At 42.4% G+C, this 14,587-nt stretch overlaps 1 protein-coding gene and 1 long non-coding RNA gene across 3 annotated transcripts in view; one reads left to right on the forward strand and one right to left on the reverse strand.

Moving 5' to 3' along the window:
* Positions 1-3,761: 3,761 nt before the first annotated feature.
* LOC138758932 (uncharacterized) lies at positions 3,762-13,714 on the reverse strand. The gene is made up of 3 exons (XR_011354537.1): positions 13,552-13,714; positions 10,352-10,442; positions 3,762-4,019 (listed from the first exon to the last, which is right to left on the reverse strand). It is a non-coding gene; the product is annotated as an uncharacterized lncRNA (long non-coding RNA).
* slc5a5 (solute carrier family 5 member 5) overlaps positions 8,184-14,587 on the forward strand; it is a 54,457-nt gene continuing 48,053 nt past the window's right edge. For both annotated transcript variants that reach the window (XM_069928548.1, XM_069928549.1), the window contains exon 1: positions 8,184-8,545. In XM_069928548.1, coding sequence (XP_069784649.1) covers positions 8,186-8,545 — 360 coding nt within the window. In that variant the 5' untranslated portion in view covers positions 8,184-8,185. The remainder of the gene's footprint in view (positions 8,546-14,587) is intronic.

Below are 14,587 nucleotides of genomic sequence, written 5' to 3' on the forward strand. Positions count from 1 at the left end.
CATTCAGAAACCTGATGGAGGAGAGAAAGAAGCTTTTTTGTGCCATTGGGTGTTTGTCTTCAAGCTCCTGTACCTCCATCTATAATGGTAACAGTGAAAAGAGGACATAACCTTGTCTACCAGATCTCAATGCACCAGTCATCTCTCGAAAATGCCCGTTGCAAAGGAAGGAGAAAAAAAAATTGACAAAAATGGAACTGTCCAAAATGTGTCCAGAGAAAAAGACAACAATTGTAGATCTGGAACCTTGAGAAACCAAAGAGAAACTGGAGGAACTCAACGGACAGTAAACATTTCAAATTGGACCCTTTTCCAAGACAAAAATGTTGACAATTCCATCTATAATGTACAAGTGAAAATCAGTCACAAAGTAATGCCCATTGATCTTTGGATAAGGATAACTCTCTTTTTTAAAAAAAAAATCACACAAACGAGGACATGCCATTAGATTTAACAAGGAATTTCAAGTGTTGTTCTTCACCCAGGCCATGAATGAGGCAAAGGCCGGACATGTCGCTGTAGGAATGATTGATGGAGAAGAAATGGTTGGCTACGAGAAGCTCATGTTTTAGCCCACAGAGTGTAGGTGTTCAGCAGAGCAGCCACCCAAAATGCGTTTGTCCTCATTGATGTAGAGGAGGCCAAAGTGGGCCCAACAAATGCAGTAGATTAGGTTGAATGTAAAGCTGTGCCTCACCTGAAGGTGCGTTTGTGACCCTGGATGAAGGTGAGGGGGAAGATGTTGGGACGAGGTTTGCACTTTCTGCGATGGATGATAATGTGGGAGGCAATTCTCCCACCAGGAGTGATGGTATCCAAATCACACTATTCACAGTAATGTCACTGCAGACTCTTTAAGTCCTAGCCTGGTCCCATACTGCGATGTGATATGGTCAAGGATATAGCTTGCTCTAACAGCATAAAACATGAGCTGGGATATTTAAAAAGTAATTTCCTTGTTTGAAATGTATTCTCTTTGTCATTCTCAACACAGCTAAATGTACTGAGTCTGGTACCAAGAGAACGGGAGTCCTAATTGCACAGTTGAGGGGGAGTCTTGACCGTGATTAGTTCTAGCACTGAGATTTGGCCTTAAACGTCAGCCATTCCGCACTGAGTTACTGCAGGCAGGACATTCAGGATGGGGTTTACATCAATGAAAGGGAATTTATCACAACCCAAAAGAAGGTGGCACATGGACCCTGGGGCAGGGTCCGCGCTGGGACAGGGTCTCCACCCCATCACCAGACTCCACCACATCACCAGGTTCCACCCAATCACAGGTATTTATATGGACTCTCCAGCCCTTCCAGTCTGCCACTGAACATACTGGTCTTAACGCTTTCCCAGTTCTGATGAGGTATCACCAAACTGTTTCTTCCCCTGCAGATGCTGCTGAACCCGCTGAAAACACCAAGTAATTTCTCATTTCATCTTGGATGTCTATTATATGCATTCTTGGTTTGCAGTGACAAATGGGCTGTTTCCCCCTCCTGTGAGAGAAGGAAGTGCCTAGTCTGAAAGGTAGCACCTCTGACAATGCTCATCTCCCTTAGCACTGCATTTGTGTCTGACAAAAGACTACGACTTGTAAGATCTCCCAATTTTATTTAATTCAGGATAATGTGGAGAAACCATGTCTCAGGAACCTCGAAAGGGTTAAATTTCACAAATTAAGTGTAGGTTGAGGCAAGGAACTGTGAATACAAGCATTAGGTGTAACAAGCACACCCTCTTCATATTACCAGAGTGCTTCTCCAACACTCCTGATGAAAAGGAAGCAGTGAGGATTGAGCCCTGCCTAAAACAAAGGTCATCAAGACCTTTGTAAATTCAAGAACTTCTGGGAACAAGAGTCTCAAACTCTCTGAATTTTTCATTCTTTACAAACGTTGAACCTTCTCTTCCAAATATTTAGTTGGAAATGAAGAACCCTATTCCGTAATTTATTTTGAACTTTTAATTGCATATTTAATAACTTTCCTGAAATCCCTGACATCATTTCAATTTGTTTTTGACATTTGATTTATTTACAGTTAATGTGAGTCTTGCGCGAGGAAGCTCATGACTGAAGCCACAACAGAATCACCGAGAATAACCTTCTCACTCTGGGATTACGTCCTCTTGGCTGGGATGTTCACAGTCTCCATTGGGATTGGAGTATTTTTTGCTGTTCGCCATGGTGGGAGGAAGAAGGTGGATGAATTTTTCACAGGAGGAAGACAGATGTCAGCCCTACCTGTGGGTCTGTCTCTCGCTGCCAGTTACATGTCAGCCATTCAAGTGCTTGGAGTTCCTGTAGAGGTATACCCCTATGGAGCCAAGCTTGTGCAGATGTGCCTGGGCCAAACACTGCCGATCACTGCCTATCTTTTCCTTCCCATCTTCTATCACTTGAGAATAACCAGCACCTATGAGGTAAGCAATTTCACCCCTTCTGCAATAAGCAATTGAATCTTTAAGTTTCTCTTGTAAATTAATTTCTGAAATGTCATTTCTACAAACCATATTCTTAACTGACTGAAGACATTTAGACAATGCAAGAGCCTTACAGTCCAGAAAATAATTTAAATGTATTCATCCCACTGCTATTTTATATGTATACAGTAAGCTCCCATGAAAGCAATGTGCTTATGAGCAGAGAATTCATTTTTAATGATGGGTCGGGTATTGGTCACCAGGACATTTGACAGTACTCTTAAACACCTCTGAGGTCCTCTAATACTGTATCTGCCCCTTGGTCATACCCAGATGCATCAGCTGTGCTGAAATCTATTGCATAGGACCCAATTCCCCAAGTTTCTGCCTTAGGAAGAAGTTACTTTGTATGGTCAGGATTCTGATGTGTGGCACCCTTTATCAATGGAATCATTTCCCACACATATGCCCTGTACATTGAGTTTTCTTGCTCTGAAGGGATGAATCAGTTAAGAGCTCCATGTTACTAACACTCAGATCTGCCTGTCTGACACCCTCTGCATCGGCTCCCTCTACTTTCCACTCTTCATATCTTTTTAAACAATTATTGAATTTGGTTCAGATATAATGAATTGTGTTTCATTATGTTTGTGGTGTAGAGGTCCATCTTTTGATCAGTCAATATCAACATCCTTAAATCCCTTCCTCTGTCAGTCTGATAATAGGAATGGAATGCAAGTTTTTGAGGAGTTGGGTGATGAATGAAGTGGCTTGTAGAGCACAGAATCATTCTTTAGCCTCTTTGACCTATTCGAAAGCTTTTTTTCCCATCGTAACCTCATCTTTGACCTGTCCATCTTCCCCAACATTAACTCCTCTTTCTACCCCTTAACCCATTGATTCTCATGGCCTCATCACTGTCTGTCCTGGTGAAGTTCCTATTCTCTGATTGGAATTATTAGTGACTGGCTTGATTTGTGGCAGGATCTTGGGATTCAAGTCATGCTGCAACCATATAGAACATTGACTATGCTATAATTGGTGTGTTGTGTGCAATCCTGGTTGCTCTGTTAGAGGATGGATGAGGAGGCATTGGAAAGGGGACAGAAGAGATTTAAAAGGATGTTAGATGGTACAAGCCAAGGGAAGATGTACTGTATTTCCTATTGGGGATTGAGAGAGAGCTGGTGATGCAGTGTGTAAGGAAACATTGAATCTAGTAACTGTAATGCCATTCAGCATTACAGTGTCCATTGGAGGTGAATCAAAGTAAGACGTAGGGCTCTGAGGAGTGCAATTGAGTCAAGTCAAGTTTATTGCCATCTGATTGCATAAGCACAACCCGACAAAACAGCGTTCTCCAGTCCTCAGTGCAAAACATGCAGACACACAACCAGACATAACACACATATAGTCAAAACAGGATGAGTATTCATTCATACAAATGAATAAATAATGTTTTAGGATATGAAAGTCTTGGATGGTCAGTGTGAACAGTTCCTTTGGTCATTCAGCATTCTCACTGCCCGTGGGAAGAAGATGTTCCTCAGCCTGATGGTGCTAGCTCTGATCCTCCCGTACCTCTTCCCCGACAGGAGCAGCTGAAAGATACAGTGTGCAGGGTGGACAGGGTCCTCAGTGATTTTGTGTACTATCTTCAGACAATGATCCTGGTAGATCACATCTATGGGGAGAGGAGGGGTGAGGAGGTGGGGGGTGGGGGGGGTGAGAGCACAGGGATCCAAAAATACAGATACATAATTTCCTGAAAGTGCGTCATTGATAAATAGGGTCAGACAGAGAGTTGACACATTGGCCTTCATAAATCAAAGTATTGAGTGTAAGAGTTGGATGTTATGATGAAGTTGTATAAGACATTGTTGAGGCCAAATATGAAGCAGTGTGAGTAGTTTTGGTCACCTAACTACAGGGGGAAAAGAATCACGAAGATGAAAGAGTGCAGAGAAGATTTACTGGGATGTTTCCGGGACTTGAACTGAGTTACAGGGAAAGGTTATACCTTTATTCCCTGGAGCATCGGGGAATTAGGGAAGATTTTATAGAGGTATTTAAAATTGAGGGATGTTGATGGAGTAAATGAAAGTAAGCTTTTTCCACTGAGGTTAGGTGAGAAACAAACTGGAGGACATGGGTTAAAGGTGAAAGGGGAAAAGTTTTGGGGTAACATTAGGGGAACCTTCTTTTCACAGAGAGTAGTGGAAGGGTTGAACAAGTTGCTTCAGCTGAATTTTGAGCTCAATTTTGACATTTAAGAAAAGTATGAACAGGTACATGGATAGGAGGGATATGGAGGACTAGAAACTGGGTGTAGGTCAGATTAATAATTTGGCACTGACTAGAGGGCGGAAGGGTCTGTTTCTGTGCTGTAATGTTCTATGGTTCTATGGTTTCAGGCCTGAGACTTTCCTCAAGATATTATATCATCCAAGATGTCATTCTTCTTCAAAGAAAACGCGACTTCCCTCAACTACCATCCAACTTGGTCCTAACCTACATGTATATACCATTACCTGCACATCTGCCTCCGTCCTCACAGTCAGCCATGACAGTATTCCCCTTGTCTTCACCTACCACTTCACCAGTGTCATAGATGCTTCCATGCATGTGTCAGGGGTAGAGCCGGTCGCCGCTGGTGACGTATCCGGCACAATGTGCGAGAGTAGTAATACGCATGCATGGGTCAGAATGGGGGTGCATACACCGTGATGGATCGCACACATGTGCAGGATTGCAGGAGGAGGAGATTGGAGCATCACGGTCACCCATGTGGCTGAGAGCCAATGAAAAGAGCAGGAGGGCTTTGCTGGGTGATGTTTGATGGGGAGAAAAAACTGCTGTAGTGTCTGAGAAAATTAAAGAAGGTCGACACCATTTTGTGCTGAAGAACGAGTGAGTTTTTTTAATTGTGTGCATATCGTATAACTTATAGACGCTACAAGTGGTGACCCTGAGGGTTCACAGCACTTTCTAAGTAAAAATGGAATGCGATGAGTATAAACTAATTACAGGAACAATCACAGAGATTCAGATTGAGGTCCCCCCCCCCACCCTTTTATCAACAATGCACTGGCATGGTTCACAATCATCGAGGCATGTTTCTCCTCACTCATTGGATGTCGGAAAAAAAAGTTCGGCCTCCTTGTGGCGCCACTCCCAGAACAGATTGCCTGTGAAGTGGAAGATGTTCTTGTTAATCCAGTGAATAACTTCCCATACGGCATCCTAAAGGCTGATATTTTGGAGCAAACTCAGCTGTCCCAGGAGTCTCGTATTGCTGAACTGGTGGCCAACAGCATCCCAGGTGATAGGAAGCTGTCATAAATGCTGAGAAGTTGGCACTTGCTAGCTAGAGAAGAGCATATTGAAGGATGGAAGCAGAGATTCCTCCGATGTTTTCCTCCTCAAATTCAGGGACACCTAATAAGTGTCTTTCAGGCATCCACCCTTGAAGAATTAGCAAGATATGCCAACCTCATTATGTCCACAACCTCTTCAGTGCAGCTAGAGGCATTGACCACTGCCCAGGAGAAAACCAAGCTAGAGCAACAAGCTACAGCATCCAGTCAGCAGAAGACAAGTGAGATGGAGCAGCAAATGGTAGCACTCACTGTGCAAGTCCAGGCTTTGACCACCCAACAGAATTACTCCCATTGGCCTAGTTGGAATCGCGCAGGTCAAAGATATGGGAGAGGCAACGGGTGGAGTATTTGTTGGAAGCACCAGAAATTTGGCGCTGCCATCTGGTCATGCCAGCCACCTTACAACTTCTACAAAACAGCAAGCAGGAAATGACCAGGCCCAGCAATAGAGGCAACTGCTGCTCATGGGCAACTCAGTCACCGCTTTTCCTCAAAGACCATCTCTCTTGTTTTCAATTTCATGTTGATTACAGTGCAGACATTTCTGTGGTCCTTCTGAAGAATGCAGACACCCTAATATGTCATCTGTTCTGTCCATCACAAATTATTCCCATTCAGACAGAGCCAAAGGTTACTCATTCTGGATTTGTCTCAACAAACCATTCCAGTAGGTTTTTGCAATTGCTAATGTAGCGAATTCCATCACGGGGACGGATTTTCTGTCTCTTTTTTCACTGCTGGTGGATTTGAAGAATCACTGTGTATGAAAGTGAGCTGCATTTGTTGTCCCTCAAACATCATCTCCACCAGATGAGTCTCCAACCTAGCTCCTGCCCATTCCACGCATTACTCAACTTCTTCCTTTGCTTGGGGACCCCAGCATATCTCCATGGTGACATCAAACATGCGGTGACCCACCACATAGAGACCAGTTGCAGATTGTCCCCAGATCATCTTAAAATTACAAAAGTGGAAATCGAGCACATGAAGAAGCTGGGAATAATTTGTAGATCTGGGCTTCACCACTACACATGGCCCTGAAGAAGTCTCCAAGGGATTGGCGGCTATGTGGGATTATCATGCTCTGCTCCATCATTCCTGACTATGACAACATTCTCATTTTACTGGATTTCTCAGTAAACCTGCTCTGCAAACATGCATTTGCAAAGATAGACCTAGTGCGCCCCTACTACCAGATGGTTAAGGTTATGGCTTGCTCTAATAGCATAAAACATGAGCTGGGATTTTTAAAAAGTAATTTCCTTGTTTGAAATCCATTTTCCTCATCATCCTCAACACAGCTAAATGTACCAGGCTGGTACCAGGCAGGAAAGGGGAGAGAACTGAAGTCCTATTTGCACAGGTGAGGGGGAGTCTTGACCGCAATTAGTTCTGGCACTGAGATTTGGCCTTAAACGTCAGCCATTCAGCACTGAGTTACTGCAGGCAGGACAGTCTGCATTCAGGATGGGGTTTACATCAATGAAAGGGAATTTATCACAACCCAAAAGAAGGTGGCACATGGACCCTGAGGCAGGGTCCGTGCTGGGACAGGGTCTCCACCCCATCACCAGACTCCACCACATCACCAGGTTCCACCCAATCACAGGTATTTATATGGACTCTCCAGCCCTTCCAGTCTGCCACTGAACATACTGGTCTTAACGCTTTCCCAGTTCTGATGAGGTATCACCAAACTGTTTCTTCCCCTGCAGATGCTGCTGAACCCGCTGAAAACACCAAGTAATTTCTCATTTTATCTTGGATGTCTATTATATGCATTCTTGGTTTGCAGTGACAAATGGGCTGTTTCCCCCTCCTGTGAGAGAAGGAAGTACCTAGTCTGAAAGGTAGCACCTCTGACAATGCTCATCTCCCTTAGCACTGCATTTGTGTCTGACAAAAGACTACGACTTGTAAGATCTCCCAATTTTATTTAATTCAGGATAATGTGGAGAAACCACATCTCGGGAGCCTCTAAAGGGTTAAACTTTCACAAACTACGTGTAGTTTGAGGCAAGGAACTGTGAATACAAACATTAGGTGTAACAAGCACGCCCTCTTCATATTACTGGAGTGCTTCTCCAATACTCCTGATGAAAAAGAAGCAGTGAGGATTGAGCCCTGTCTGAAACAAAGGTCACCAAGACCTTTGTAAATTCAAGAACTTCTGGAAACAAGAAAGAGTCTCAAACTCTCTGAATTTTTCATTTTTTACAAACGTTGAACCTTCTCTTACAAAGATTTAGATTAATGCTGTTCCGTAATTTAATTTGAACTTTTAATTGCATATTTAATTATTTTGCCTGAAGTCCCTGACATAATTTCAATTTGTTTTTGACATTTGATTTATTTACAGTTAATGTGAGTCTTGCGCGAGGAAGCTCATGGCTGAAGCCACGACAGATTCACCGAGAATAACCTTCTCGCTCTGGGATTATGTCCTCTTTGCTGGGATGTTCACAGTCTCCATTGGGATTGGAGTATTTTTTGCTGTTCGCCATGGTGGGAGGAAGAAGGTGGATGAATTTTTCACAGGAGGAAGACAGATGTCAGCCCTACCTGTGGGTCTGTCTCTCGCTGCCAGCTTCATGTCAGCCATTCAAGTGCTTGGAGTTCCCGTAGAGGTATACACCTATGGAGTCAAGTTTGTGCAGATGTGCCTGGGCCAAACACTGAATGCAGTACTCACTGCCTATCTTTTCCTGCCCATCTTCTATCGTTTGAGAATAACCAGCACCTATGAGGTAAGTGATTTCACACCTTCTGCAATAAGCAATTAAATCTATAAGTTCCTCTTGTAAATTAATTTCTGAAATGTCATTTCTACAAGACATATTCTTATCTGACTCGTACACAATACAAGAGCCTTACAGAAAATAATTTAAATGTATTCACCCTACTGTTGGTTTATGTGTGTACAGCAAACTTTCATGAAAGCAACATGCTAATGTGCAGAAAATTCATTTTTGATGATGGGTCATGTTCTTCTTTAGCTTGGCTTCGCGGACGAAGATTTATGGAGGGGTAATGTCCACATCAGCTGCAGACTCGTTTGTGGCTGACAAGTCCGATGCAGGACAGGCAGACATGGTTGCAGCAGTTGCAAGGGAAAATTGGTGGGTTCGGGTTGGGTGTTGGGTTTTTCCTCCTTTGTCTTTTGACAGTGAGGTGGGCTCTGCGGTCTTCTTCAAAGGAGGTTGCTGCCCGCCGAACGGTGAGGCGCCAAGATGCACGGTTTGAGGCGATATCAGCCCACTGGTGGTGGTCAATGTGGCAGGCACCAAGAGCTTTCTTTAGGCAGTCCTTGTATCTCTTCTTTGGTGCATCTCTGTCTCAGTGGCCAGTGGAGAGCTCACCATATAACATGATCTTGGGAAGGCGATGGTCCTCCATTCTGGAGATGTGACCTACCCAGCGCAGTTTGATCTTCAGCAGCGTGGATTCGATTCTGTCGGCCTCTGCCACCTCGAGTACTTCGATGTTGGAGATGAAATCGCTCCAATGAATGTTGAGGATGGAGCGGAAACAACGCTGGTGGAAGCGTTCTAGGAGCCGTAGGTGATGCCGGTAAAGGACCCATGATTCGGAGCCGAACAAGAGTGTGGGTATGACAACGGCTCTGTATACGCTAATCTTTGTGAGGTTTTTCAGTTGATTGTTTTTCCAGACTCTTTTGTGTAGTCTTCCAAAGGTGCTATTTGCCTTGGCGAGTCTGTTGTCTATCTCGTTGTCGATCCTTGCATCCGATGAAATGGTGCAGCCGAGATAGGTAAACTGGTTGACCGTTTTGAGTTTTGGGTGCCCGATGGAGATGTGGGGATGGGGATGGGGATGTGGGGATGGAGATGGGTCATGTATTGGTCTTTTAAACACCTCTGAGGTCCTCTAATCTTGGTCAAACCCAGATGCATCTGCTGTGCTAAAATCTATTGCGTAGGACCCAATTCCACAATTTTCTTTGTATGGTCAGTATTCTGATGTGTGGCACCCTTCATCAATGGAATCATTTCCTACACATATACCCTGTTCATTGAGTTTTCTTGCTCTGAAAGGATGAATCAGTTAAGGGCACCATGGTTACTAACATTCAGATCTGCCTGACTGACACCCTTTGCATTGGCTCCCTCTACTTTTCACTCTTCATATCTTTTTAAACAATTATTGAATTTGGTTCAGAAATAATGAATTGTGTTTCATTATGTTTGTGGTGTAGAGGTCCATCTTTTGATCAGTCAATATCAACATCCTTAAAACCCTTCCTCTGTCAGTCTGATAATAGGAATGGAATGCAAGTTTTTGAGGTGTTTCTGATGAATGAAGAGGCTTGGAAAGCAGGGGCGTGGCATGATGGTGTAGGTGGGAGATGTGAGGAAGACACCTCTGCACCAGAATTATTTAAAACCCAATTTTAAAAAAATCTTTCATAAAACAACAGCATTAAAACTTTTTTGAAACAAGTGATAACAGGAATTAGGAGAAGAATTAAGGGACAGACAGTGAAAAAAAATGACTTCGAAGCAAGCAACAAGTACAGATGAATTTAGGCCTACCTTAGAAATGGATCCTGGAGACTTGCTTCCTCTTCCTCCATGATCGACTGAAAGTCCTGACAAAGATCCAGGCAACACCAGCGCCACTTTCCTGGGTAACCAAGGAAGATGGCACTAGAAAATGACAACTTCATCTTCTTGAGTCATAGGATCAATCAAGGATGCGTGAATTTCTCTGCATGGACGCGACACAGGCTGCAACTCTGCCTGTGGGGGGGGTGCCGAACCTTGGCAGCCCAGTACTGCTGGACTGCCAGGGGAGAGGCCTAGACCCTGTACACGGGTCGAGCAAGCACCTACATCGACTGAAGAGGAAGAAGAAAATGTCAGGACCTTACCAGCAATAGAGGAGGAGGAGACATTGCTACATCAGGGTAGGCCTCTATCTTAATATGTGGCTGAAGGTAAAGTTGGAGCTTCTACAATTCCTTATTATGTGGATCCATCAAGCCAATTAGACACATTATCAAAACATTAAAAATTGATTTAAACATTATCAACCCAAATGAGTCAGGGTTTTATATCTGTTAAAGATCAATTTGAAACAAGATTTAGTTTGACTGAAGAAATTATTACTATTAAGACTGATGTTTCAAAATGTGCAAAGATGGTGGATAAAATGCAGATTAAATTTCAGAAAATTGAAGAAGATTTTCAAGATTGTCAAGAAGGTAAAGATACGGTTGGCAAAATCAAAGATTCTTGGGAAGTTCAGAGTAATGACTTATTGAAAAAAATGATGTCTTGGAAAATCAAAGTCGCAGAAATAATGTGAAAATTGGTGGGTTTGCCTGAAGATTTTGAAGTTTCCAATCCAGTACAGTTTTTTCAGAAATGGATTCATGAGTTTTGGGAAAGGAATATTTTCCAAATGGTTTGGAGTTGGATGGAAATCATAGAGCTATTAGGAAGAAGCTTTTTCCAGGTCATCCATCACGCTCTATTCTAACTATGTGTTTATGTTATCAAGATAAGGAAATGATTTTGAAAGTTGCAGTACAAAATGCAAGAAAACATTAGACCCCTTTGCTGGTCAGAAATAATAGCATATTTTTTAATGCAGATCTGAGTCAAACTATTATTAAACGTCGCAACCCTGCCAAGAACGTGTTATGGAAAAAGGGTTATAAATTGGCTTTTAGAAACCTTGCTACACTCAAGGTCTTTTATGGAGAATTGCAATCGCAATTCTTTGCTGATGAAGACAATGCTCTTCTATTTGCTAATTCACATAATAAACACAAGGGGAGTCAAGATCAGTCTTTCCAACAAATGAAGTCGGCTCAAGAAAAGAAAATGGTTCACAGAAGGTGGAACGTCATGAACTAACTGAAATTGATATTGATGATCATCAAGTTAATAGAGACTTGGAGGCAGCTTATCATACTGAAACGTTACTTATTACTCTTGGTTTTTTTTATTGTTCTGTTCAAGGGAGGTGATTTTGTTTATTCCTCCTTCCAAAGTTGTTGGCTACTTGGTGGCATTGGTCACTTCCCATAAAATAGAGGGGGGGGTGTGGGTAGTACTGCTTAAGTGGTGATGATTTTTTTCTTTTGGGGTTTTTTTCTCTCTTTTCTATTGAGGAGATGTATTTTATTTTGCAAACAGCCATGGATTGGAATCCCATCATTGCGGGTGGTGGGAATTTGATGTTTACAGTATCAAATATGTTGACGATGAATTTGAATTTTGCGACATTTAATGTTAACGGACTCAACCATCCAATGAAGAGAAAGAGGGTTTTGGCTTGTATAAAGAAAATGAAAGTAGATATTGCTTTTTTATAATAGGCTCATTTGACTGAGAAGGAACATCAAAAGTTAAAAAGAGATTGGGCTGGCCAAGTTATAGCTTCTTCTTTTAATTCGAAAGTGAGAGGTGTTGCTATTTTGGTTAATAAGTTGCCTTTTAAATTAGAATCAGTTATTAGTGATTCAGCTGGTAGACCTCTTGTTGTAAATTGTCATATCTATTGGACTTCTGGGCTCTTATGAATAGTTATGCTCCAAATGACAAGACATTTATTCAAGATTTCTTTTTTTAAATTTGGTGCAAGCATATGAAAATGTGAAGATTTTAATTGTTGCTTAGATCTATTATCAGGTAAATCTCTGAAAACAGTGACCTGAACTAAAATGGCAAAATGAATTTAATCATTAATGAAAGAAATGAATTTCGTTGATATTTAGAGAAGATTGAATCCTAAGAAGGGTTATTCATTTTACTCTTTCCGATATGATTCTTATTCTAGAATAGACTTTTTTTTAAATTATCGGCTCAATTGCAAGGACGTATAGTAACTGTTGAATATAAGAGTAGAATATTGTCAGATCATTCACTTTTAATAATACCATGTATAGTTTCTGAAAAAATAGATACTACTTATAGCCTGCTGGTGGATTTGAAGAGTCCACTGTGCTGTGGACTGTAGCATTTGTACGAAAGTGAGCTGCATTAGTTGTCCCTCAAACGTCATCACGCGCCTGACAAGTCTCCAACCTAGCTCCTGCCCATTCCGTGCATTGCTTCCTTTGTTTAGAAACCCCCATCAAATATGCAGTGACCCACCACATAGAGAACCAAGGTCCTCCAGTTGTAGCACATGCACGTAGATTGTCCCCAGATCGACTTAAAATTGCAAAAGCAGAATTTGACCACATGAAGGAGTTGAGAATAATTTGTAGATCTGGGCTTCACCGCTGCATATGGCCCTGAAGAAGTCTCCCAGGGATTGGCGGCTATGTGGGGATTATCATACTCTGCTCCACCATTCCTGACTATTACAACATTCCCAATTTTTCAGGATTTCTCAGTGAGCCTGCTCTGAAAACGTATTTGCAAAAATAGACCTGGTGCACACCTACTATCAGATTCCAGTGGAACCTTCTGATATTGCCAAGACAGCAGTAATTACTCCTTTCGGCACATTTGAATTTCTTCAGAAGCCATTTAGTTTTCAGAATGCAGCTTAGACATTCCAGTGGTTTATGGACTGCATACGCTCCAGCCTCAATTTTGTGTATATTGATGATATTCTTGTGGCAAGCATGGATGAGGAAGAACACAAGCACCATGTTACGACACTGTTTCAGAGATGCGATGAATTTAGCATTGTAATCAATCCAACTAAATGCGTTTTTGGTGGTGCTACTGAACTTATATTTTTGGAACATAAAGATACCAGGCATGTACCTTACCAGATTAAATGAAGGTGCAAGGAATTCAAGATTTTCCTACTCCCAATTAAAGTGTTTTTTTAGGGATGATGAAATTTCTTCCACTGTTTCCTGCCAAATGGAGCAGCATCTCTCTTACCCCCTAACTGACCAACTTAAGGGGATCCAATAAATCAGCTTCTCAAAAAACACTGAGTCTGGGCAACAATGCTGTTCATGCTTTCAACAATGCTTGTACACTAGAAGCCTGATGCCCTGTTCTCTCTTACCATGGATACCTCTGTCAGTGCCGTGGAAACAGTGTTAGAACAAAGAGTCAGTGGGAGGTTGGAACCTCTGGCTTTGTTTACAGCCAAGCTGTCACTGGTTCAGGCAAAATGCAGCACATTTAGGTGAGAAGTCATAACCATCCAGTGAAGCCTTTCTGTTACCATTTATACAAACCACCAGTCTCTTACACATACAATGTGAATGAGTGCACACCACTACTCAGCACTTGGATTTCACTTTACAATTTTCCTTGGACGTGTGGCACATCCAAGGGAAGGCAAATGCGGTGGCTGACGCCCTGTCCAAGCGCGACATAGATGCCTTACATATGACAACTACCATCGATTTCACTGCCATGGCTCATGCCCAACACACCAAACCCGATCGCACTGTCAAATCAAAAGATCAACACAGGTCTCCATTTAAAAGACATATGCCTGGGTGACTCAGGTGAAATATTAACTTGTGACTTTTCACACAAGGAGGCCTCAGCTTTTTGTACTCACAACAATGCAGTGGGAGATTTTCAGTGCCATGCATAACCTATCTCACAAGGCAGGAGAGCATCGATCAAGCTGATTTCAGAACCGTTTACTTGGCCTTGTGTTAAGCAGGATGTCTGATTATGGGCAAGTGCTGCTTGCCGTGTCAATGCTCTAAAGTCAACAGTCACACGAAATACAAATGGAGACTCTTCTATTACAGATTCTCATTTCGATCACGTACACCTGGACTTGGTCAGTCCGCTTCTGCCATCCAGAAGATATAGTTATCTACTCATGCATGA

Source organism: Narcine bancroftii, chromosome 3 (assembly GCF_036971445.1).
Source record: "Narcine bancroftii isolate sNarBan1 chromosome 3, sNarBan1.hap1, whole genome shotgun sequence".
Taxonomy (NCBI): domain Eukaryota; kingdom Metazoa; phylum Chordata; class Chondrichthyes; order Torpediniformes; family Narcinidae; genus Narcine; species Narcine bancroftii.